At 34.2% G+C, this 22,148-nt stretch overlaps 2 protein-coding genes across 9 annotated transcripts; both read right to left on the bottom strand.

The window, feature by feature from the left end:
- Nucleotides 1–9,220: 9,220 nt before the first annotated feature.
- On the bottom strand, nt 9,221–13,524 carry LOC115967177 (protein HIGH CHLOROPHYLL FLUORESCENCE PHENOTYPE 244, chloroplastic-like). Its single transcript, XM_031086241.1, has 8 exons — nt 13,445–13,524; nt 12,919–13,213; nt 11,880–11,978; nt 11,101–11,286; nt 10,500–10,592; nt 10,307–10,402; nt 9,788–9,928; nt 9,221–9,505 (listed from the first exon to the last, which is right to left on the bottom strand). The coding sequence occupies exons 1-8, from the start codon at nt 13,522–13,524 to the stop codon at nt 9,329–9,331; spliced, it is 1,167 nt and encodes a 388-aa protein (XP_030942101.1). The 3' UTR covers nt 9,221–9,328.
- LOC115967521 (pentatricopeptide repeat-containing protein At4g19440, chloroplastic) lies at nt 11,890–20,372 on the bottom strand. Of its 8 annotated transcripts, none has more exons than XM_031086635.1 (11): nt 17,152–20,372; nt 16,828–17,043; nt 16,564–16,737; nt 16,346–16,422; nt 15,650–15,738; nt 15,352–15,534; nt 14,638–14,819; nt 14,012–14,115; nt 13,584–13,915; nt 13,053–13,213; nt 11,890–11,978 (listed from the first exon to the last, which is right to left on the bottom strand). In XM_031086635.1, exon 1 carries the CDS (start codon nt 19,689–19,691, stop codon nt 17,169–17,171), a length of 2,523 nt encoding a protein of 840 aa, XP_030942495.1. In that variant the 5' UTR covers nt 19,692–20,372; the 3' UTR covers nt 11,890–11,978; nt 13,053–13,213; nt 13,584–13,915; nt 14,012–14,115; nt 14,638–14,819; nt 15,352–15,534; nt 15,650–15,738; nt 16,346–16,422; nt 16,564–16,737; nt 16,828–17,043; nt 17,152–17,168. The 8 variants fall into 8 exon arrangements, with proteins under 8 accessions (XP_030942495.1, XP_030942500.1, XP_030942493.1 ...); XM_031086633.1 differs by having other exon boundaries at nt 11,898–11,978; nt 12,074–13,213; XM_031086636.1 differs by lacking the exon at nt 11,890–11,978 and adding an exon at nt 14,907–14,986 and having other exon boundaries at nt 11,985–13,213.
- Nucleotides 20,373–22,148: the final 1,776 nt, after the last annotated feature.

The following is a 22,148-nucleotide window of genomic DNA, read 5'->3' as shown; positions in this document are numbered from 1 at the left end:
ACTTCACAATCGCTCTTTACTATTGGGGGAAGATTAGGAATAATCCATATAGATACGAAGGAGGGGAGGTAAAGATATACAAAGACAATAATTCCGATGAAATGTCACTTATTGAGATATGGAATAAGGCCAAAAATTTTGGGTATGGTGAAAATGATGTATTTATGTACAGAGTGCCTACTATGCCATTTGTAGATGGTTTAAAACCTTTGGAGAATAATGTTGATGTAATGAACATGGTGAAGTGTATTAGAGGTTATAATGAAGTGGAAGTGTATGTTATGTTCTTAGATGATTATGAGAGTGCTATTGGTAATGAGGGAGATGGGGGAGGTGGTGATAATGAGGTGGGTAATTTTGACAAGGGAGATAAAGTAGATGGGGCTGTTAGTGAAGAGGATAGTGCTCATAGGGTTCATTTTGGATGCAGTGAAAGTGATGACGATGATATGTTCGCACAGTATATTAGTAGTGATGAAATAGCCTCCAAGGTAAAAGGCTTACCTGATAAGACCTTGTGTCTTAGAAAAGATAAGCAAGTGAAACTCAAAGAGGGGAGAAAGGGAAAGACTAGTGCATGTGGGGTTAGTCCTAGTAGGGTTGATGGTAGTGGGGTTGATCCTAGTGGTGTTGGTCAGAGTGAGGCTGGTGCAAGTGGTGTTGGTCCTACTGGGATTGATGCAAGAGGTGTTGATCCTACATGGGTTGATGCAAGTGAGGTTAATCCTAGTGCAAGTGTGCTTGTTGCATTTGGAGCTGATAGGGATGAAGATAAGTGGGAGTCAGAGATGTCTGCAAGTCTAGTTAGTTCATCTGATGATGAAACTAGGCATAGGTATCCTCAATACCATCCACCAGAATCCTTCTCTGAGGTGCACTTTGAACTTGAGATGCAGTTTACCACCAAAAAGGATGTCATAGATGCTACCAAACTCTACTCTATTTTCAAAGGGGTTCCAGTAAAGTTTAAAAAGAATGACAAAGTAAGGGTAAGAGTAAAATGCACAGATAGATGTCCTTTTGAGTTGTATTGTGGAAAGATGAAAAATGAAGATACTTTGATAGTGAAGAAATTGAATCCAGAGCATAATTGTGGGAGGCGATTGAGGAATAGATTTGCATCTTCAAATTGGCTTAGGAACTATCTGATGGATGATGTGAGGAATGACTCAAATGTGAAGATATCCATTATTAAAGATTGAGTTGTAAATAAGTTTAAGGTTCATATTAGTAGGTATCAAGCATCTAGAGCAAAAGGTATGGCTAAAGAATTAGTGCATGGAACTTTTACAGAACAATATGCTTAGTTGGGGGATTACTGTGAAAAATTGTTGAGAAGAAACCCTGGGTCTACTACACTAATTTCCATCAATAGACCTCAACCACACTTGCAACCAAAATTTGAGAGATTATATGTATGTTTGGATGCTTGTAAGAGAGGGTTTTTAGCTGCTTGTAGGCCTTTTATTGGTGTTGATGGATATCATTTGAAGGGTGAGTATCCAGGACAGATATTGACAGCAGTTGGCAAGGATGACAATAATGGTGTTAACCCAATTGCATTTGTCATGTTTGAGGCAAAAATAAAGGACTCATGGACATGGTTCATGAAAAGGTTGCTTAATGATATTGGAAGTTTAAGGGATGAAGGGTGGACCTTCATGTCTAACCAGCAGGTAAATTGAACTTTCATTTTATTTTATTCTTTAAATTTGGATGATGGAACAGGCCTCACGTAGCTAAACCAAGATTAAAAAAAAAAATCCATAAAAATTTAAAATAAAATAAATACTAAAAGAAAAGAAACATAAGAGGACTACAATAACCAATAGTAAAACTAGTAAAAAAAAAAAAAAAAAACAACCCTTGAGCATTTGTTTTGACTTTAATCTATCTAAATCCATTGGAGCACTGACAACGTTGTTGTTGTTAAATTCACCAAGTCCGAATCTTATGGTCACCAAACTATGATACAAATTATCCCAAAAACTTTGGATCTAAATCTTACGTGGACCTAAATTTAGGTGAGATACCATAGGAAAAAGTGTAATACCTGAGATGGGAGGAGGGAGGAGGGAGGCGGGTTAGTGGTTATGCGAGGGGAGGATGGAGGTGGGTCAATGGTTGTGCGAGAGAAGCAGGGACGCAAGTTAGTGGCTATCGACGACAGCGATTAGGGCTTGGGCTGTCGTTGACGGCGGCTAGGGCTTGGGTCTCCACCAATGGCGGGTCAGAGGGAGGCGGCATCGCGGAAGGCTAGGATCAATCTCTCTTTCCCCTTTCTCTCTCTCTATGGCATCGTCGTGCATTTTTGTGAAACCAAAATTAGATAATAAATGGGTTTAATTTGTAACTGGGTTACAATTTAAAATTTGATTTCAACCGGATCACTAAAATCTTATGTGGAAATTAGTTATTGTAATTTTTTTAATTTAAAAAATGCCATGTCATTTAAAAAAATGCCAAGTCATTGTTCCGTTAGCCACATAAGTAACATCACTAACGGCAGTTAATAAAAAGACTAATACAACTCATTTTTTAAACTTGAGGGACCAATTACACACATAGGGTAAACTTAAGGGACCAATATTGTAGTTTCACCAACATAATTGGTCTCATGCAAGTTACCGGTGGGTGGAGAAAGCATTCATTATGATTTTAAAGTGGGTATATAATTATATATCGAATATTATTTAACAATGCTCAAACATCATACAAGCAAGTTACAGATATAATGATAGCTATGCAATCATTTTTGTCAGGATATTTGTGTTAGCTATATTTCGTGTCAAAAAATTTATTTGTAATCGCACTATTTCCATGTATTTAAAATTTTGTCCATTTGTAATTGTATTTTGTCAAAAGAGGATCAAGTAAGATAAAAGTGTACAAAGTGCTATAGCAAGATATTTGTTTGAGTGAAAATCCCTATTAGGTGAGTTCAACAGATTTTAAAAAGTTTTGCACAGAAACATTCGCCTAAAATTGGCTCGAGCGAATTTTCACTATAGACAAAATTTTAGATTTTTTTTCTTTGTTGATCTTATATATATCCAATCAAGCCTCAATTATGACACATATATCTACAAAAATTAACCCTAATTAAAATTCAAACAGAAGTTTGAGACTTCCAAACTCCTTTTAGGGAGAAATTATTGTAGCCTCTATATCTACACTTAGGAATTAGGATGCATAGACATTTCATTTGTGATGTCGTACCTGTGTCAAATTCATGTCATAACAATGTCCAATCAACTGTATCATGTTACAATTTTTCAAAAAAAATTTGTATCACCATATTGTGCATGTACCCAAATCCATACTTGTGTTCATATCTGTGCATCCTAGCCTACATCCTCTCCAAATTGACTTATCCTTTAGATAACCCAACCAAACACTCTGATTCTCTTGAGCATATTGGATTGGTGTTAAAAACCACATAAGCACTCCCAAACCTTCAAGTGCCTTGAAAGTTGAAAGTATCTGAGAGATTAGGTTTGGTAGTTGGTGTCTTGAATTGCGAATCCAAATGCTATTAAAGAGAAGCAACCAGTGCAGCCTATTGCTAACAGAAGCGGGGAGCTTGGAGACAAGATCATCTACATAAAACTAGAGAGTTTTGTAAGTTGTTTAATTTGTTTTGCTACTATGTCCGTGATAGTTTAGTTTGCTAGGTTAGCAGGGCCGGCTGAATGGTAGAGCAAGAGATGCAATCACCTAAGGCTCTAAGTAAAAAAAAAGGCTCTCAAATTTTAACCAATAAGGTTATTTATAATCAATAAATAAAATATTTATTTTTTTTACCCGATAAAAAAAAATAAAAAAAAATGCAATGTCCACAATATTTTTCACAACATTTTTACAACTAATGAGTAGCAAGTTGTTCAGCCTGTTATTGATGGCAAAAAAATAATTATAGTAATATTTCCAAATAGAAAACAAAAAGCAGCTTAAAACCTAGAATTTGTTGTAAAAAATATTGAAAATGTTGCACTTCTAAAAAAAAGAAGAATAATAATGAGAGTTTAGTTAGCAAACTTTTACTAGTTCTCATCTAAGTGTGCGTTTGGATACCGTTTATTTTGCTAAAAACTGAAAACAATAAAAAAAAAAATTTCAATTACTGTTCACACAAAAAAATACTGGTCATTTGTCTTAATGCATTGTCTCATTAATAGTGCAAGAGGCGCTGGTCCCTAAAAAAAATAAAAAGCCAAAAACGCAGACTCCTTAGACCCAGACGCCAATCCAAACAAAGCCTAAGTCTACCACTAACACCACTCTTTTACTTACCACCATTAATCTGCCACATCAACAAGTATGAAAAATTTTGTCAAATTTTTTCTATCTATAAAATTTTTTTAAAAAAAATTCTATATTGTTCATGTTAATTAGTAGTAATTTTACATCTAAAATAAGATAATCAATTTTCACCTTAGGTCCTCAAATGCATCAAACCGCCTGTAAGTTAGGTCTCGAAGAGATTTTGCCGTTACAGATTTTTTTTCCCATAAACACATAATTGTTTGGGTGCAATAGTTGTGGTTTGTTGTGATATATTATTTTATTCTTGTTAATTAAATTGTTATTGGTTAATCAGTTTGACTTAATTTATCACTTTGACTTTTTTTTTGGCTGAATAATATCACTTTGACTAATTTGTTGCTTCTATTACCCCATCTCTGGTATTGGCTCATCACATCCTCGTACATTAAAAAGAATGATACTACCCATCAAAAAAAAAAAAAAAAAAAGAATGATACTAAAGGTGCGGTTTGGATTCGTGTTTGCTGCATCCACATTTATTGCAATGCGCGTTTTAGTTTTTTTTTTTTTTTTTCAGCCGTAATGGTTGACTTTTTAAACATAAACAGTGTATTTGTATACTGTTTATAGACCCACAAATATCACTTTTTAACAATTTTTTCATTAAAAATGGGTCTCACAGTACTATTCACACATTTAAAAATTATTTTACTACAATGTTTTCAGTTTTTCGTTTCAGTAAAATAAGTTCTATCTAGACGTACCTTAAGGGTCTGTTTGGATTAAATTTATTTTTGCTGAAACTGAAAACTGAAAATACTGTAGTAAAATAATTTTTAAATATATGAATAATGCTGTAAGATCTATTTTTAATATTTTTAATAAAGTAGCTGTGATCTGTATGAACAGCATTGCTACAATGTGAAACAGTGTATATACTGTTTCTAAACAGTAGATTTTGTCTCTAAAAGTGGAAACAAGGGCAAAAAAAAAAAAATTTAAATAAAAACGCAAACTTGTAAACGCCTTAACGGCCAGCATTGACGACCTAATCATATGGGTCCTACATTGACGACCAAAGCAAAGGACTTTGAAATTATTAAACCATGCTATTTCTTGAGTTTCTGAGCCGAGTGGCCATCACGCTAAAGTCACAGAAAGGATCATAAAACTGTGACATTACATGCAGACAGGGACGGCTGCTCATATTTTGAATATCCATATAAATATATATTTTAGTACATGGGTACTGATTTTAGTAATTTGGTTCCAAAAATTACATTTGTTTCCCTCCCTTAGCAATACTTTTGTATATGGTTTTGAAATCCAGATCATTCAATAAACAGTAAAAAGAAGAAATTTAAGATTTTTGAGGTTAGACCGAGGTCGAACTGTGATGACAACATAATTAATTTAATAATTATTTAAAAAATAAAAAATATATTAAATTAGTAAAATTTGAAATTTTAACTAAAATAAGGATAAATAATTTTATATGTATATACACTTAACAATTTTGTTAGAGCTCTTAAGTCATGACAAATCTCATTTGAGTATCCAATAATTTTTATTTTTAATTTTATGAGACCCATAAAATGGTTAAGGTAGAAATTGGTCTGTCTGCCATGGCCAAGCCTATTTGACAACCCAATCAAAAAAAGTTTTATGCCCAAGGCCATTTAAATAGTCAACCATTTATGAATTAAAATATATATATATATATATATATTTTTATAGGAATCCTATTGAATTCCCACCTCTCTTTTTTTTTTTTTTTTTTTTTTTTTTTTTTTTTTTGAAACAGCCAAACAGGTAGAATCATTTTATTAAAAGAAAAAAGTAAATATAAGTACAATAGGCTGATCAGCTAGCCTGTGCCCGTGGACAAGACATTCACCATTAAAATACAACTCAAAAATTCAAGCAAGGATGACCGCCTATTTAAAAATGGGTTAAATACAAAAGCTAGGAAATGCTTGACAGTAAAGCATTGGTGGTTGACAGTAGAGCAAATATTAGTGGCTGAGTTGAAGCAGCAAAAAAGGAGAGAGCAGAAAGAGTGCGAGCAAGACAGAGAAGAAGAAGAACACGAAGATGGGGTGCGATCTCGAGTCTGATAGCGTCTCACGGTGGTTGAAGTTTCAGCCTTCAACAATGGCGGTATGCCCGTAAGTACCAAAAATTTCTCAGAAAAAAACCTAAAACGGTCTAACCTGTAAGGACCGTTTACGGTTTTGAAATCCGGAAGGTTCAACCGCCATTGGTACGGTTCACTGACTTTCTTGCATAAGCCGGTTCTTGGAGTTTAAAAAATGAACTATTTTTGGTTAATCCGGTCGGACAGTACAATCCGGCCCAGGTTTAACAACCTTGCTTTTGTCCCTCTTAAAGGTTATAAAAAAAATTTATGGATCTATTAAAATTAGCAAGCCCTCAAAAATCAGCCAACAACAAATTCACCAATAATAAAGCTAAAGAAAATTTAGCACAATCATGAATCAACCAATTTTTACCATAAAAGAAAATCCAGTCCTTAAAAAAATTTGAATCAAAACTAATCTATGAACTAAAATCTTTGGTAAATCCATCAAATTCCAACTATGAATGTTATTAAAACTAGCATCTGCAACGAAATAGAAGATGAGTTTTTAATGGACATTTTGATTTTATTCATTAAAAGGAACATCGTTATCACATTAAACATGGAGTCAATCATAAATGATTTCCAAGTTTTAAAATTTAAAAAAAAAAAAACATCAAGTTTCTTTTTCATAAATGACTAAATGTTTTTATATATATTCGATGTGTTAATACGTTCAATTGTTTTAGCATGTGCTATATTAATTTTTATGCGTCCCACGTCGAAGAAGACTCCTTTCTCCCTCTGCCTTATAAGCGTGAGCTGAACAGAAAGGAATACCATCAGTTATTAAACTGATGGTACTCCTTTCTCTTCAGCTCACGCTTATAAGGCAGAGGAGGGAAGGAGTCTTCTTCGATGTGGGACGCACGTAAAAAAGTTGCACTCCACAACAAAAAACGGCCCCCACGATAACAATGCTACTTTTTAAAAAAAATCCTTTCTTTTTCTCTTCTCTCTCCTCTTGTATGTTATGTCTCTGTCTCTTAGGGCTGTAAATGAATCAAGTCATTTTTGAACAACTCCAATTCAACTTGATAAAAAACTCGTTCGTGTTTGTTTGTTTATAAATAAGCCAAACTTTTGGCTTGTTTAATAAACAACCCAAGCCCAAGAAAAAAAAATTGTTCATGAACAAGCTCATGAGCTATAAAACTTGATACAAAACAATTCAAGTATAGAATTATTTAAGTTTATATATGTTTGCTAAATAAATTCATTACATATATATTAATAATGATATGACCAATATGGGAGCATTACCCATTATCTTAATTTTTCCCTTCTCTCTAAACTAATCAAGCATTGTTTAGATTTTAGTTTACATTTAAAAAAATAAAAAATTTTAAGTCGGCCACATATGACCTTTTCCCATCAATAATCTAATATAAAGTTATAAAACATGTTACTATTTTCCTATTCATAATAGTTACAAACAAGCATTTTTCTAGTTCTTCACCATCTAACGTGAATGTAAAATTGTATTTTAAAAACTTGTTCAAATTGTAAACAAGGAAGGATGAATGAATAGATTTAATTATGTAAAATTTAAATTTGAATAATGATTAATCATAAGTATGACTAAAAGCATGATAAAATGAGTATACTATTTTTTTTTACTTGATTTTGGAAATTTAAGCATTTTATAATGTAATTTTCCTAGATTTCAAGCTTGAAAACTTGACCTGAGCTCAAGTTTATGCTTGATATTAAACTCGAGCTTGGCTTGACTAACTAATCAAGCCAAGCCAAGTCCTAGCTTTTTGGCTTTCTCACAAGCTTAAGCTCAAACATTGTTTTAGGCTTGTCACAAGCTAGAGCCAAGCTTGAACTTCTAATTTTTATTGGCGAGCCAAGCTTGAACATGTACAACTCGACAAAGCTCGACTCGTTTACAACCCTATGTCTCTCTCCACTGCAACTAGCTGGCTACTAAAAATGTATAATGTAATAAATGTATTGTCAAATATTATGCTAAAGTAGCAAAAATAAGTTTTTGATGTGTCAATGCTAGCGCTCTAACTAATTAACAAAATTATATTAAAGATTTGGATTGATAAAAGATTCATAAATATTTTACATACTAAAATACTTTTTTTTTTTAATGTAATATAAAACTCATGAATAAGAGGAAAAAATAGAAAATTTATGCTATTCCAAACCAATGAAAGCAATAAAAATTTTCATATGACTTTACGGTTATATCGTATTTTGTACTAAATAATTTGTTTTTATTAGTTTGAAGTTTCAAGTTTCAAGTCAACTATATTTCAGTAGTTTCTTTTTTCTTTTTTCTTTTTTTTTTTCTTTTTTGAGAAGAATATTTAATTAGTTTCTAATAATTATTAATCGTAAAAAAGAGGGTTTTTGTTGTTCAACTTACAGCAAGTGGAGATTTTATTAGGCTATTAAGTTAAGGTTGGCTATTCAACCCCCCCAAAAAAAAAAAAAAAAAAAAAAAAAAAAAAAGGGTTGTCTAGCTGAGTCCTGTTAGATCATATGTTGATTTGAGTTTAACTTTGTCCAACATCCAACACACTCACATAGCTTCATTTGGAAGCCAACTTCAAACATTTGGAAACACAAACTTTGAAGGCAGGCTCATGCAAAAAAAATTTCCTGGGTTAAATCAGCCCAATCCCATGAAAATGGGGATGCATAAAGTCAAGGAGTTATTTCTAATTTTCTATGTGAAACACTAATGATTATTTCATTGAGCTGTATGGAATAAGTGACCTACTTTATAACTTTTAAGTGTAGGGTTGCTATTGGTTTAAATTATTAGTGATTGGAAGACAGGAAACAAAAGAGGGGGAGGTAAAGGGATCTAAATGAATAGCATTCCTCTTTGATGACTGTTATCAGGTATCAAACTTGTTGATACATTCGTGGTTACATTTACAGATACAAAATGGACTTCATTCAGAAGTAGATGTCAGTTTGCTTTGACTGTGCTTTGAGATCTTTCAATTTCTTCAATATGTTTGTGAAATAATCTTGCAAATATTTCTCTAGGGTAACTACATCTTTCACATCCACACCAAGAAGTTTATATGTCTCATTCATTGGAACAGAGAAAACAATGTCACTTGTAAGCACCTACAAAATACAAATGCACCCAATAAGGACATTAGTCACCTCAATCATGTATACTTGAGCCATTAACAAAAGAAATGCTCCTTCTAATCAAGATGTTGCAATGTGTCTATGATCAAGCGCTGTATAGCGGTTGAGAACATAACTTCTCAGCATATTATATGCCATCCCTTCTTCAGCTCTGCCATTCTCTTCCATTTATTTCCTCATTTATTCGGTTCTTAAATAACACAGGAAGCATATTATTATTTTTATGGGAATAAACAGGAATGAATAATTTATTACCTCTGCAAATGTCAATCTGTCAGCAACATCATTTGTCCACTCAAAAAACCGAGTCACCTGGCCAGTCAATCTCAACACAGACACTGGGACAATAGTAACATTTGCATCTTGCCTTGCAAGCCTCTCGCACAGTGTTATCACCTAAAACAAGAACGCACTTTTTAATGTATATTCACTTTTATCCAAAGCCATTGATCATTTACTCTCTCTCTCTCTCTCACACACACATAGAGGAGGCCACATAGTATAGGATTTACCCTTCAACACAGGGTGCATAAAAGTACTTTTGTTACCAAAAGTTAAACGGTTACAAAAAATTTGTTTAAAAAGAAATGAAAAGCTAGCCACTCATAAATATATTCTGTTTTGAGGTTCTTTTAGTTGCCATTTCCCTCCCTATGCTGTCTAACAATTAATCAGTTCAACAAGAGTCAAAACTACGAACAGTAGGAAGAAACAAGGTTAGGGTAATGCTAGGATGATTTTGGTATTTTAAAAAGTAAAAATAGTCTTCTTCACCTCTTGGGTTGTCCATGCACGAGGACCAGCAAATGTGAGAAGCTTCCCATTAATTTCCTCATTGCGTAAAGCTATAAATGTCAAGCGAGCTATATCCTAATACGCAATGAGAATGTCATTAGAAACTGTCGAGATATTCTACTTGCAAATAGAATATTTGGGTGTCCATGTAAGCAATTTAGGCAATACTTACCTGGGTGTCCATGTAAGCAATTCTTGTTGCAGCATCCGTTCCCCATACAGAATTCTCCTCTAGTATAGACACCGCATACTGCCCAATGAGGCCCTGGAAAATTGGTATGAAGCATTTTCACTTGGTTTCTAATATGAAACAAAAGATTTGAAGCCATACAAAAAAAATACTTAGAAGCAGGAAAGAATCATCCACACACATGCATATATAATAACCAACTGTTTCACACAATCATCTCCCTGGTTCAAGTCATTTTAGCACATGAACATTTCTATGGCATTGTATTTGTATACATACTTGATAGATAATATTATAAAAATGTCAGCCTAATTTTCTCCATGAAACTATTAGCATACTCAATATATACATCTCTTCAATTGGCAAACTTATCTCAAGGAAGCTACAGTTTCGTTTGACATAAATATTAATGATCAGTTTTTAAAAATTATATTTTTAAGGAGGAATGAGAAAGAATAAGGAAAAGGGAGGACTATTGTATGAGGACAATAACTAGAAGCACAGAGTTAAGTCAAAAATAAACTATGCCACAAATCATATTATAGAAGAGCATGTCCAAAATTTTCATTTAGATGATAATTACTTGCATGAAACCACATAACCGGATTATGATGTGATTTAGGCCTGAGTCCTGAAGAAACTTCTCAGTGCAGTCCATTAGTGGAACTTCAGGATGCTTGTCACAGTTGTGGATGAAAAAGAAAATATACTTCTGGATTCCCATTGCTTTTGCACATTGTTTAAGAGCAACTTTTCCTTCCCAGTCTACCTAAACAGAAAAAAAAAAAGGATTAGATATGGCCAAACAATCCATCATACAGCACTGTTTGCAACACATCAAAACTTCTCAGATGTCAGAGGAGATGACTTTCTTTTTTATATTCAGGGACAATTTATTGAAAGGAAATCATCACACACTTGTTCCCCTATTTGTCTGGTATTCTTCAAAGATGCTAGAACCCACTGGACAAATTTAAGGGAACCTTTTACTCCGGAAGTTGTTGATTAATTTGAAAATGGAACTAATTGAACAATAGCATTGTAGACTTTGAAATGATAAAAATAAGCATGAACAAAGAAGGAAACAAATAAAATGTAATAAGCCAAAGGAAGCAAAAGAAATGTATCTTCACAGCTAAGCCGGAAACCAGTACAAACACATCCTAAGTTAAGCAGCACATGGAAGGATTGTAAGAAGAATGACACTGACATCTCCAACCCCTTCCTACCTCACCAGTTAAAAGGATGCATCAATTTATAGTATAAAAGTCTAGGCTGATTTGATTGTTATAAGAAACATAACGAGAGAAACAAATCATTCATCAAAAAAGGAATGAAATCAATTTTCAACACAAAACTTACCTTCCGAATGGGCTCTTCTGGTCGTCCTGTGGCACAATCAATTATTGTATGAATACCAACCAATGTTGCAGGTATGGTCTCTGGTTTGCTAAGGTCTGCCTGCTCAATACATACTTTAAAATCAGTCCTTGAACTTCATCAGAGTAAAGTTAGACACTTAGCAACATACAACCAACCCAGATGCTACTACAAACCTTTTCCAAGTGAAAATTCTCTCAACATGTTCATACAGAAATTCATACTTATGACACTTTATCAGACACCTGGAAAAGAAGATTTATGAAAACAACTAGCAAAATCTATATTGAGAAAACGTACATATCCTCCACTAGTTGAACAATAAAACAATCAAAGTGAAATATACGTGGTCTACCACAGAACGACAGCTTTTCAAGGCAATTTGCTAATGTTAACTTCAGGTGCCTACACTCCTCAGATTTTCATGAAATTACCAAAACTTTACAGACTCCTCAAAAGGAGTAGTCTATGCTAAATAACATAATTTTGAAGCAAAATCCCAAATAACCATTTGCCACAGCTAGGTGCAGCCAAGATCAAATGATTTAACAGAGACACTTGTTAGTGGATAAGTATCACTTTGTTATAGAATCTATAGTTCAAAATTTAGCTGCTTTAAATTTGAAGGTAACCATGGTACTGGTAGTAGTGGCAGCCTTCAATCGTGATCAGTAGCTCTTTATAGGCACCATGCAAAAGGCGGATTGTAACAAAATTTAATAACAAACACCGTGTCTGACTGGAGTGTCATCACACGCGTGCGCGCACACATATACACAAATACCTTTTATCTGAAATTTGGTCTAAGTTCTGTTTTCATCCCTTAAAAGTCAAAATATTACAAATTATCCCAAAAACCAAAATCAGAAAGTTTGAATTTTGTACTCTACCCATCTGTCCTAAGATTAATCTATTTATCCATTAGGGAACCCTTTCCCTTGAAGCCTATTTACATTCTCCATATAATCCATATCAGACCATTCTAGCTCATCCTCCATTGACTGCTAGTCTGTCACATCACCATTATCTTTATTGTGTTATCCTCCTCACCACTTGTATTGCGATTATGAGTTTCATTTTGGAGAATCAACACCACCTTGGCCTTTTTCCCGGACTTCTCACATATGCACAATACAGGGTTCTCATGAAACTCACCCCTGCCAGGCTTCACCTCATTTGGCTCTCCCATGAAGCCAATCTGAAAAGTTCGAACTTTGGAGGCAAACTCTTCCCATGTCATGTTATTTCGGTTCATGAACAACTGGTACAGCTTTTTAGCATTTGGACGGATTGTTGGTTTGTGCCCAAAGTATCTTCTGCATAGACAAGCATGTTTATGTTACTATGTATAAACAGTGAACAGATTTACCTTTCTCATCTGCAGTAGAGATAATAAAGGTGTACTTGGAAGCAACAATAAGAATGACATACTCTATGGACCACCAGATTGATCCTTATAAGAACAATTTAAATGTTCTGAAAGTTCAAAAGGTGAAGGCAATTTACACACAAACTTCAACTATATAGTATATATATCTTCTCTGAACCCATAGAACGTCTTCCCCTGGCGAAACCATGGCACTTCAATTGTTGCAAAAACCCACTTCAATTCTAAAGCCAATTTCATGTTCTAAAACTAAATAGCATGAACAGAACCAAAAGACAATAAATATATAATTAGCATACCTTTGCCCGGCTAACATTCAAGCCATATTGCCGTTGTTATTGGTGACAAAAACATCACTTTCATTTCAAACAATGAAGTCAAGTGCAGCCATGCGAGAAGAAAATGATGAAAATGGAGCCAATTCCTTCTTGCTGGCTATGGTTTCTTTTAAATGAAAATTTGGGAAGAGTGCTTTGAGAAGTGCCAATATCTCTTCACCTCCATATACTTCACCTGATGCCACATACAAGTGAACATCACTTCCAAAACCCAATGCTCTTAGCATAAGACCAATTTCCTCCGGAGTGAGTGAGCATCGTCCATGCCTTCGAACTTTGTCAGGGTTCCTTGTCTGCATATCATGCCAAAATAAACATCTCAATATTCAGACAGGCCTAATCCGCTAAAGAGGTTGAATAACCTTTTCTAAAAATAAGTGGAGTCTCACATGTAAAGTTTTCCACCTCTTCCGTATTTCACCAAGTTCAATTCTTTCTTTTTCTCCCCCCACCATAATCGCATCCAGAAAATGCAAGCATATCAGGTTCAAACCTAAAGCATGAAAATGCAATTTGTATCAACAACTTTTTCCCCTGTACTTCTAAAACCTTTGAAATATAAAGAACTTGGGAAAGGCCTGTCTCTATCCATTGAAATATCATAACAAACAAGCAGCACATACTCATCCAAAAGACTAAATAGACAAACTACTCTTTTCTGAAAATATTGAGAAATTCACATTTATTCCTTGGGTATCATGTTCATATGAACTCGAACAATACAAATTCTATTTTTGGTTTGCTGCACTACACCTCTTGTTTTGCAAATAGTTACTACAGTTGGGTGGTTGTACATAGTTGGAAGCAGTGTGCTGCTGGTTGTTGTATTGGTGTTAGTATTCTATTTTTTCTAATGAAATGACTGATTCTTAAAAAAAAAAAAAAAAAAAAAAATACAAATTCTACACAGTATAAGGTAGACTGAAAGAGTCAACTAACAGTCTAACATCACGAATGAGAGAAGATATGCAGATGAAATATATTCAAAGAATGGTTGGAAACTATCTGTACATACCTCAAATGCAGGGCAATGAAATGCTTGCTTTTCATCCTCATCCTCCCCACCAACTTTTTTCCCATTTCAACAATAGAATCGGTAAATGTTAAAGCATGGTAGTAAACTCTACATCTCAGCCTTTGTAATTGAGTACCCAACTTGTTTGAAAGCCTGTAATCAAACTTAGAGAGCCGAACAGCCTGCAGCATCAAAAGGGTAACCGCAAAGTGTTAATTATGGAATCAAATAACTGATTCAAGAATAAAAAATCATTTACAGGTGTGTACCTCAATTCTGAAAGTATCCATCAAAACATGCTGAAATGTCTTTTCTTTTTCTTTTTCTTTTTAATTTGAAGTAGAAATTGCTAAGCAAGAAATTAAAATAAATTAAATAAATTATCTGAGAATGAAAGAAAGGTAAATCCAGAGAAATCTGTCAGGCCCTTAACAGCTGAATCCATGGAAGATGCAATACTAGAAAAAGCATTCCTAAAGATTAGCCAATTAAGTGGGCATTTACCATATACAGTAAACAAAACAACAGGAAGAAATGTTATCTTCCATTGGAAGATTTTGATTTTGTTTCTTTTTTTCAATAACAACATCTATTGTTCTTGTTAAAGGAATCGAAATATCAAATATGAAAATTTTACAGCCTTAAACAATGTCCATGACATTCAATGAATTGATTATAAGATTCACTACTTTCCATAAAGAATTGATCACTTACATGCTTTTTTATAAGAACAGGTAAAACACGGCTCTGGTAGCATTTTGGATTACACTTCCTTGGAACATGCATGGTATATGGACTCAAGACTTTCCCTCCGTTTGGTGCAATCTCTTTAAGATTTTAACATCTTTTGAAAGAAAGGAGATAAATTGGTCCACATCAAAGATTTCAGCAAACTCACTGCAGCAAACACCAGATTAAATGAGTTTGACAGCCTATATATATTTTCTAATTTACTTATCGAACATTGGGCTTGAAACTAATTCTAATTTACTTATCAAACATTACAACAAACCTGGTATCCTTCCAAAAAGATTTCTGATCCAGTTGGGGAACAACAAGAGTAGCATTCAATATGTAAGCTGCAACAACAGCATCTGTTATCTGCAGCAAGTAAGGTAAAAATCAAAAACTAATTCTGCAAAATACCCATCAAATCATGGCCCATTATATCTCTGGATTCATTCTTGAACACTGAAAACAATAACTATTCATTCAAAACCATGATTCTCAGAAAGTTACACGTAAACGGGGTTTCACTTATTTCACTTACCAACCCAGATAATATTTTTCATCATTTATTAAAAAAAAAAAGTCAAAATTGGAAATTTAGAACCAGTCAAAAACAAATCTAATTGACACAGTAAACACCGCCAACACAAAGATGAAGTACTGCTACTGTACAACATGAATTGCACAGAAAAAACTTATCACAAACTAATACAAAACTCTTATCTTCAATTCATTTCTTAATATTTTAGCTGCAATGAGCTGCCCAAGTCCACATTTAACACCAAAAGAACCGCAAAATCAATTAAGTAAATGACAAAGCCTAATATTTTAATCCTTTCGAATCTAATCACAGAATCCTACATAAAATTTCTTAACAATCACACCAAAGTTAGACTAATTCAAACCTAAAAGCCTACACCGAAATCAAATTCGGCAACTGAATCTTATACTAATAAAAAAAAACAAAAAAAAAACTCACCCCTGTTCTTTGTTGATTCAAGCCTCCACTAGTATCAATCAACAAGTACCGATTTGGAATCGTTTTCACATTAGCCCCTGCAGAATCAAAAACGCAGAAGAAAAAAAGCAGTCTTTAGAATAAGAATGGAAAACGAAGATATAAACCCCATCAAATGTAAATATAGAATAATCATCATAAGCTTGAGGAAAAGTTAACAAAGTTATCTAATCGGATACCTTAAGTGCAGTAACAAGTTTTTCAGGTTCAATGAGTGCAATTTTCCCCGGTCGCTCTGTTTCAACATTACTAACACCTTCTTCCTCACTTTCAAAGTGGTTAAATAGTAATTTAAGAATCTTCTCATCACCAGAATCCTGGTATTCTGCTTTATCTGATTGTCTTAATATGACCTGCAAGATGGGAATGGGATAAAGAAATTTAAAACACTGTATAGGATAATATCCAGCTCTAAGATAGAATGGTAATTTGAAAGCACACACCTCCTTCAAAGTGAAGCAGAAGATATTGTTTCTTCTGCTGGTTATCAATCTGGTCCAAGATAAAGGCAAACACTCATATAGATAACCAACAGCAATTTTGCGGAGAGCACAGGAGGCTGCAGAAGTTCCACGATCATACTTGAATCTCAAAGAGAAGGTTACCAACGACTGTTCATTGGGTTACAATCAGCTTCCCTAAGAGAAAAATAAAATAACCTAATAGAACATGGGCTGTCAATTAAATGTAATAAATTTGTTTAAACAAGTTGAAACAAAGATTTGTCACAATATAAAGGCAAGAAAATATCAATTATAGAACCCAACCTCTTGAGATTTCATGATTAGTCTTGATTTGCAATTGTTGAGGGCTGAGGCCAATTATGAATCAGTGTGGTATATGTAATTTCATCTAAAGATACTCCTCCATTGGACATTTGATTGCACACTTCAAATGCTTCATCTATCTTCCTTTCTTTGCAAAACCCATTTGTCAAGGCATTATATGTGACAGCATCAGGGAGAATTCCCCTTTCTACCATATCATGTAAAAGCTTAGTTGCTTCTTTTGTTTTGCCCAATTTACAATACCCATCAATCATGACAGTGTAGGTAATTTTATTAGGATGTATGTTACACGAAGACATTTCCAGCAAGACACTCCGAACTTTATCCATCAGACCAAGCTTACAATAACCACCAATTAGTGCAGTATAACAAACGACATTTGGCAGCAAACCTTCCTTTCTCATTTCATCAAGAAGGTCTTTTGCATCCTCAATACAACCAATGTTGCACATTCCATGTATAAGAGAAGAATATGTGTTACAAGTAGGTGGAATGCCCTTGCTTTTCATGTCATCACGAAGTTTAAATGCAGCAGTCATATTCCCATTTCTACAGTATGCTCTTATTAGTGTATTATAAACAATAATATTTAGCTCCATGTTTTTATTAACCAACTCATTGAATAGGTTTTCACCCTCTTCAATTCTATTCGCCTTACAATATCCATCTATCATGACCCCATATGTATACACATTGGGAACCATACCATTTCTATTGCAGTCATCCCAAAGCTTTACCGCATCATCCACTTTACCCATGTTACACAACCCATGTATTAGCAAATTGTAAGTATGGGTGTCTGGTGGAATTTGTCTCTTAGCCATCTCCTCCCTAAGCTTAAAAGCTTCCTCCACTTTCCCCTGTTTGCAACACCCCAAGATAAGTGTGTTATATGTGATCCTATCCAATACCAAACCCCTCTCCAGCATCTCCTTGAGCAGTTTAACAGCCTCTTGCATGTTTCCCGCTTCACAAAGTCCATGAATTAGAGCATTTGAGGTCACCGTATTGGCTGCCAAACCTTTATTCAATAGCCTAAACCAAAGTTCTACTGCTTCTGTATGCTTTCCATCCTTACAAAGTTCAACAACCAATGTGGTGAGCAACCTATCACTGGGTCTGAGGTTTCTTGTTAGCATCTCCTCAGTGAATTGTAGTGCAGACTCAAGCCTAGCCTTCATACATAATCCCTTTATGACTGCCGTATAAGTAACCTGGCTTACATTTAACCCTCTTAATAACATTTCCCCTAAAATATGCTCAGCACGTTCTATTTCATTACTCTTGCAAAAACCCTGTGTAAGAGAATTAAGAGTGACAGAATTAGGCATTATCCCCTTACTTACCATATCACCCCTTATCTTCAGTGCCTCACTAATATTTCCTGATTTACAATACCCATCAATCAGTGTGTTATATACAATCTCATTCGGGATAAAACCCTTGTCCAACATTTCTTTCAAAACACGATTCGCTTCATCAAATTTCTCCAGCCTCACGAAACCATTAATAAGTACACTATATGTTATAAGACTAGGTTTCACATTGTTTCTTAGCATCCTTTCTTTGAAGTGGAATGCTTCGTCTAATCTCCCATTCTTACATAGCCCGTGAATAATACTATTGTATGTAACAACATTTGGAACAATACCCACCTCCTCCATTTTCAAGAACAACCCAATCCCATCCTCAACCTTCCCACCCTTACAAAACGCATTAATTGCAGTACTAAACAAGTAAACATCAGGAGAAACTCCTTGACAAGTCATTTCAAACACTTCATAACTCTTTGAAAGCTCATTTGCCTTCACCAAAGAACTCAACAAAAAATTGCAAGTTTTCAAAGACGGAAACATACCCTTTCTAGCCAATAAGCAAAACACATCAACACCAAAATCCAGATTTTTAAACTGGGTACAATAAACATGTACCAGCAAATCCGAGACCTGAACCCCAAGAGCCCGCTGGGGCGTCGTGGTCGAGTTAAAATCTGCCATCACAGTGGCAATCTCAATATGTAGGTTCTTTGTGTTAGCATAGGATAAAACAGGCATTTTCCCATCAATCAAACGAATCAAAAGCAATCTTGCAGGCGAAACCAAGTTGGATAGAATAAGCAAACGAATCAAAATGCAATAAGATCTCAAAGTAAAGCGAAAGTTAAAAGATTGAGACGCAAAATAAAAGAAATGGAGAGTGGTTTTGGGGTTGGCATTGGAGTTAATAAGAGCTACAGAGAATAAAATAGTATCAAAGTGGTGAGGGGACAAATGGGGTATGAGGGATTTACATTTAGAAGAATCTAAAGATGGGTTTGAGAGAATAGAAGATACCCAGTTGAGCAAACTCTGATTGGGAGGCTTTGGTGGATAGCTCTCGAGCTCTAATGGCGGCTGAGGCTGAGGAGGCTGGTTTTGGTTGTTGTGGGAGGGTGAAGAGGTCACGCAGGTTAAAGGGCGGGTGATGGGGTAGAAGATTGGGGTGGGTTTGGTGATACTGCAAAGCCTCCTCAAATCCATTCGATAATATTACAGGAAGATTTGCATATAGAGAGACAGAGAAATTTGGATGTTCGGGTTTGTTTGTGGGTTTTGAAAGATGTTTTTGGAGGATGTGAAAGAGACACGATTACATACAATATAGGGCAAATTTCACAAACATTCCATGAGGTTTGAGGAAATATCAATCAAGTCCATAACATTTAAAAACTGACCATCTCAGTCCTTATCCCCAAACGGTTTGTAACGTCCGTTACATCTCTCCTCTCTTTCATCCCTCTCCCTAAAAGTCAAAAATCGAAGAACAATGACTTTCTCAGCAAAAACCACACATCCAGCAAAACAATGGCGTCAACAAAACCCACAAACCCATCAGCAAAACTCATCCACAAACCCAGAACCAGCAACCACAGACCACATGCATCAACAAATTCACAAACATTTCAAACCCACAAAATCTTCATCACATCTCCTCTGTGGCTTTCTAACAATCTGCCACCGACCACCCCACAACAGACCCAAACCAACAATCCAAACCAAAACCTACAAAACTCCAACACACCCACAAAAAACCCATATCCTCTATCACCGACCCACTACAAAACCCACAACCATGGGGCCACCACAAAGACAGAGAGAGGTGAAATCAGTGAACCTACCACCACGATGCCACCGGACAGACGAAGAGAGAATTAGAGGTTATGGACTGAAAGGTCAGAGGAAGAGAGAGAAATTATAAATCAGAGGGGGAGAGAGAGAGAAGTGAAGAAAAAGAAAACAGAAATCGGAGAGAGTATCAGAGTTAGGAATAAGAGAAAGAGGAGAGTTCTGACAGAGAGCGAAAGATAACGGCAATAACAAGCCATTTGGGTATTGGACTGAGATGGTAAATTTCTAAATGTTATGGACTTTATTGGCATTACCCCAAACTTCAGGTATATTTGTGAAATTTACCCTACAATATATGTGATTTTGAGGGTGAGAAGCGGTCTTTGGTAGGGAACAATTTTCGTTTGTTTTCCTATAATTCTGTTACTGACCTAGTAAGTGTGTCTGACCTATGGACTATTATGGTGTGGTGTTCTCTCTCTCTACAATGGAGAGACGAAGAAAGTGATTTTTGGGGTTTTGATTGACAAAACAAACCCAATTTGCTCTCGCTCTCGAGTGTTAACTTCAATGCTGTTTTCACCCAAATAATAGGAGTTAGTTTTGTGTCTATAACAAACTTTCACCACATTTTTACTAATTACTTCAAAAAGTAGTGTTTTAAGTTACTAATTTTTAGTAACTTTACTGTGAGTGCTCTTAAGAAATTTTGAAAAAATAAAATTATCATAAGTGTAGAGGGGAATTCAGATCCAAATGGGAGAAATCTAGGGTTTGTCTCCAGCTTTTAATTAATAACTAGCTTGTAACCTCATGCATATGCATAAATATACTTAAAATGTACATATTAATATGCATAATATAATTCTTACATATATAATTTAAGTATTATTGATAGTCATTCTTATATATTTTTTTAACTCTTTAAAAAGTTTTAAAAATATTATTATGTAGACAATGTAAATTGTCCATTTTTTTAAATATTTTTATATTTATTAATTTTTTTTTGTTTATACAAGATAGAATTCTACTCTAACCTAATCTAAGTGTATATATATGTGAAGCTCCCTCCTGGAGACTTGAACCCCGGCCCTTTCCTCCCACACTTCACAAGCACTTATACCTGTGAAGTGACCATCGCGCCAAGGGTGTGCGATAGTATATTTAGTAATTCTAAACTCTTTGATTTTTGTACACAATAACTCACTTGAATGGATATTTATGATATGGTCTCACATTTGATTCCAAAATTAAGAAATAAAACTCTCTTTAAAAATAAATAATTTATGACACATAACGCGAAATTGGACTTCAATTGTAAAATCTAATTGGATTTTCTCTAAATTTTACCTATTAATATATATATATATATATATATGACTTATAAATTTGAATTGTTTTTAGTCATACAAAAAAAGGCTCATAAATATAAAATCATTCAAATTCTCTCTTCCTCTAATTTTATATATAGTGTTAGATATATGATTTTGTTTTTTATGATTTATTTATATTGAACTTCTGGTTTTCTACACTAAATTAACTCATTTGACACAAAAATTTAAAAATTTTGATTAGATGGGACATACATACATATATATATATATATATATATATCCACTCTAATTGAATTCCAATTTAAAATCTAATTAAATTTTCTCTCAATTTTACCTATATATATAGATAGATAAATTATAAACTTGAATTGTTTTTAGCTCTATAAAAAAAATGCTCATAAATATAAAATCATTCAAAAATTGTGTTTTTTATGGTTTACTTATATTGAACACCTCGCTTTTTACATTAAATTAACTCATTTAGCACAAAAATTAAAAAAATTAGATTAAATGGGAAACATCACAAAATTAAACT

The sequence above is a fragment of the Quercus lobata genome, chromosome 11 (assembly GCF_001633185.2).
Source record: "Quercus lobata isolate SW786 chromosome 11, ValleyOak3.0 Primary Assembly, whole genome shotgun sequence".
Classification (NCBI taxonomy): Eukaryota; Viridiplantae; Streptophyta; class Magnoliopsida; order Fagales; family Fagaceae; genus Quercus; species Quercus lobata.
Note: the sequence above shows the minus strand (reverse complement) of the source record. Positions and strands in the feature narration are given on the sequence as shown.